The 3,572-nt window shown below is 34.6% G+C and overlaps 1 protein-coding gene across 1 annotated transcript; it reads right to left on the bottom strand.

Moving 5' to 3' along the window:
* Positions 1-336: 336 nt before the first annotated feature.
* On the bottom strand, positions 337-3,243 carry LOC118749857 (protein ALP1-like). The gene is made up of 6 exons (XM_036484634.1): positions 3,026-3,243; positions 2,736-2,970; positions 1,982-2,036; positions 1,642-1,797; positions 768-913; positions 337-351 (listed from the first exon to the last, which is right to left on the bottom strand). Exons 1-6 carry the CDS (start codon positions 3,241-3,243, stop codon positions 337-339), a joined length of 825 nt encoding a protein of 274 aa, XP_036340527.1.
* Between the last annotated feature and the right edge of the window lie 329 nt (positions 3,244-3,572).

Below are 3,572 nucleotides of genomic sequence, written 5' to 3'. Positions count from 1 at the left end.
ATTACCTTTCAGTTGGTCATAAATTCTTTTAAAAAAAGAAACTTTTTGTAAAAATTTTGAAGTTTTGTATACTGCATACAATGGTACCCGCAAGGGATGAGTCGAGACTAATTGATCTCCATTAGTACCCGTATGAGCCTAGTTGCGACTAATTAATGCCCAATTGTACCCGATTGAGACTCATCCCGGAATACTCTCTTTAGAGATTAGTCGCACAATTTTTTGCAGGGAGTAGAGTTGTGTCCCATATCCTTGTACTTACGAGAAGTAAAAACTATGTAATGATTACTTGGTTAATGTTACTTAACTTAAAAATTAAAACTTCTTTGTTAAAAACTATGCATATTCTTTCTGATAAGTTTAATAAATACAGAAAAAAATTAAGGAATGTTTTCGCATTTAGTGCAAATAATAGAAGCTCAGTTAAATTAAAAATTGTATTATATTTTATTTGCAAAGATATAATCTTTGAGTTGGTCCCGAAGTTGATATGCTGAACGGGCTACGTTGTTTGAAGCAATTTGTCTAACACTCCTTAAAGGAACAGTTTTTTTTCGCCACAGGCCTTCCACAATTTGACCACTTTTTTCGTGATCCACAAAGTCGGGTGGACAATATGAGGTATCTGTCATTTTTAGAAAGTTATTCAGGAGGATTGTAGCATTTACTACTTTTACAGCGGACTCAGGTGTCATATTTAAAGTCCCTCGTAGTATGCGCCATCTGGCAGTCAATATACCAAACGTATTTTCAATCGTCCAACGGACCCTTGATAGGCGTTTGTTGAAATATTCTCTGGGCTCTTCTAAAAGAACTCCTGGAAACGGCTTCATTAAGCAAGGATTTAAAGAGAAAGTCGCGTCTCCTACAAAATAATGCGGTAATTCAATATCGCTGTTTCGCAATATTTTGTCTGATGGCCTGTTTTTGCTTACGCGTAAATGTACATTTAGCGCATTTAGCTCTAAATGCTACTCTAAATGTACATTTATCCATACAAAATTCGTCATCTAAATGCAACTAAATGCAACTCAATCTTTGCATTTAGAATCTAAATGCTAAAAGCAACCCTGTGATCTTCCAAAATTTCCACGATTCGAACATGGTTTAATGAGAAGAAGTGGCAACATTGCTTTTTCGAGTATACAGTCGCTAGCTGCGTTTCAGTGATCGCCGATCGATATTTCATTTATTATTTTACATTATTTGGATAAAGAAAAGTTACGCAAATTAAACATCGATATGATGCTGATAGAAATCTGGATTAATTTGTGATCAACTCTGTTTGTTTTGTTTCCTAATTAAGTGTGGAAATTATAATTGACAGCACCGACAAATGAATATATACACAAACAAATGTTTGGTTATGGTTAAAACAATTCAAGTTTTTGTATTGAATTTTCGGTTTAGAACTTATTTTTTCCTTTTCAGTAGGGATTTTTGGACATTATCTTTTCCGTGAGAATTTATCGTAATAGATACGGATCTGAATAAGCGACTGGAACACGGCTGTTTGTCAAAAGCATACGATTTCGAACTCGCGTAAATGTACATTTGCTAAATGCGATAGCATGAACGCTCTTCGAAAATATATGTTCGAAAGTGCTAAATGCTGCATTTTAAATGCAGCAAAAACGCTGCATGAAGGTAGACCAAGGAGGTTGCGGTACATTCTTTGGCCAAAGTAAGAATGGCTCAAAACTCCACCGTCGCTTTGACTTCCATAAGCACCAACATCTACGGCGGTAAATACATAGTTGGCATCGCAAGCGCCAAGCAGAACAATGCTGTATACTCCTGTAATAAGTAACAAGGGATTTTATTAAATAACTTGAAGGGTCTACTCAAGCATGATAGGTTCAACAATAAACTTGTATGTTATCTAGTATAATCACTGGGCAGTCAACGTTGAAAATATAGTTGAGCCCATTTTGCTGAAGTAATATGTTTGTATGCATCTTTTAAACTAATTGTCAGAAACCTTTACAGTTGTAGAAATTTGAGCCGGAATGTGCCGGACATGTGATGGGTATATGCTTGCCATCTATGGCATGCCATCTACGGCAGGGTGTCCAGATTGTTTAAAAATAAAGCGCAATTTCTGCAAAAAAAAATCGCCAAAAATCGCCATTTTTTTATAAAATTCATGAAATCGATTTAACAAATATTTTATTTTAAAAATTAGATCTTTTTATCATATTGTTTTTAAAACCAAAAACGAATATAATACCTTCAGAAGGTAATAATAAATAACACAAATCGCTTATATAATAGTGATGTACAAACAATTTTCTTTACAAATACGCATACTTTTTAAAAATATTTGTTTCAACACATTTTGCAATAGGACTGCGCAATTATTAAAATTGATTAATCGCACGATCCGCTTTTAAGAGTTCGGCGCTCTTGTGATTCATACACCTTTCTGGTGACAAAATCAAAGCTTTTTGAAAGTATTTAATTGACTAGGTAATCGTTTCAAAAGTTCTGCGATTAGGGTGATTAAACATTTTTGACAGCATTTTAGCTTCTTAAGTTAAGTTTATCACGCAGTTCATTAGCCTCTTCTGTAAAATTATCGTGGAAAACTAAGTTTTGTATATTTTTATAATTGGAAAGAATTTATTTGAAGGGAAAAAATCGCCAAAAATCGCTACTGGCGATTTCATAAATTCTTACGCGCAAATATCCAAAAAAAAAATCGCCAAATTGGTGCGAAATCGCCAAATCTGGACAATCTGATCTATGGCTCCAACACAGTTGGGAAGATCCCACATATACTTAAAATCTGCCGCTATCATTTCCCATTCTGTGACGTTTGGAAGGGATACATTAAACGGGGAAAGGGTATTCCAAATGATTACGCTCCAAATGATTTCGCTCGTTTCTAAAACTATTCTTCTAACCGTCTCAACAGACATTTTAAAGGACAATGACAAGTACTGTCTTCTTGGTCCATGAGCTAGATATCTAAAATATAAATATTCATTTCAATACATATTAGAGCTAAAATATCACTACTTACATGAGCGTTAAGAACAATCTACACTCCGCTGGAATGGAGGGTCGTATAGAATGTTTTTGTAATTGCTCTTTAAGCAAATTGAACAATACATCAAACACCACCGGTCGCATTCGAGTCGCGGTGCGGAACTTCTGCGGAGTTGCATATTTTAGCGTTTTAAATGTGGTAACAAAGAAACCGTTTATTTCACGTTCTAAAAAAAGGACATCCGACCACATTTTTCTTATTTTCAGTATATGGGTATACGCCACATATACTGAAATAACACTTCCAATTATTGGAAGGATGAAATCGAAATCGTCATCCATTTTAATACACAATAATAAAACTTTTGTTAAAATAAAAAAGTGTCACAAAATATCAAATTATATCAAGTGTCATGCATTAAAACGACCGCTATGGAGGTGCTCACTTCACCTAAACTACTACGCATGAGAATGTTTGACGCAGACGCACGCATGTGCTTGCTATGGAGGTCCGCCTTTAATCATAGCATTTAGCACATGGAAATAATATTCGATTTCAATCGAAAAGATATAAAATATCT

Source organism: Rhagoletis pomonella, unplaced genomic scaffold (genome assembly GCF_013731165.1).
Source record: "Rhagoletis pomonella isolate Grant_MI unplaced genomic scaffold, Rhpom_1.0 Rhpom_scaffold_00068, whole genome shotgun sequence".
NCBI lineage: Eukaryota > Metazoa > Arthropoda > Insecta > Diptera > Tephritidae > Rhagoletis > Rhagoletis pomonella.
The sequence above is the reverse complement of the archived record's forward strand: the minus strand, read 5'-3'. Positions and strand labels throughout refer to the sequence as shown.

Coding starts and splice junctions, on each gene's coding strand:
- LOC118749857 (XM_036484634.1), bottom strand. CDS start 3,243: ATGTGGTCGGATGTCCTTTTTTTAGAACGTGAAATAAACGGTTTCTTT. Junction 2,037..2,735: donor TTGGAGCCATAGATCAGATT/GTCCAGATTTGG, acceptor ATAGATGGCAAG/CATATACCCATCACATGTCC. Junction 914..1,641: donor CCTCCTTGGTCTACCTTCAT/GCAGCGTTTTTG, acceptor ACAGGCCATCAG/ACAAAATATTGCGAAACAGC.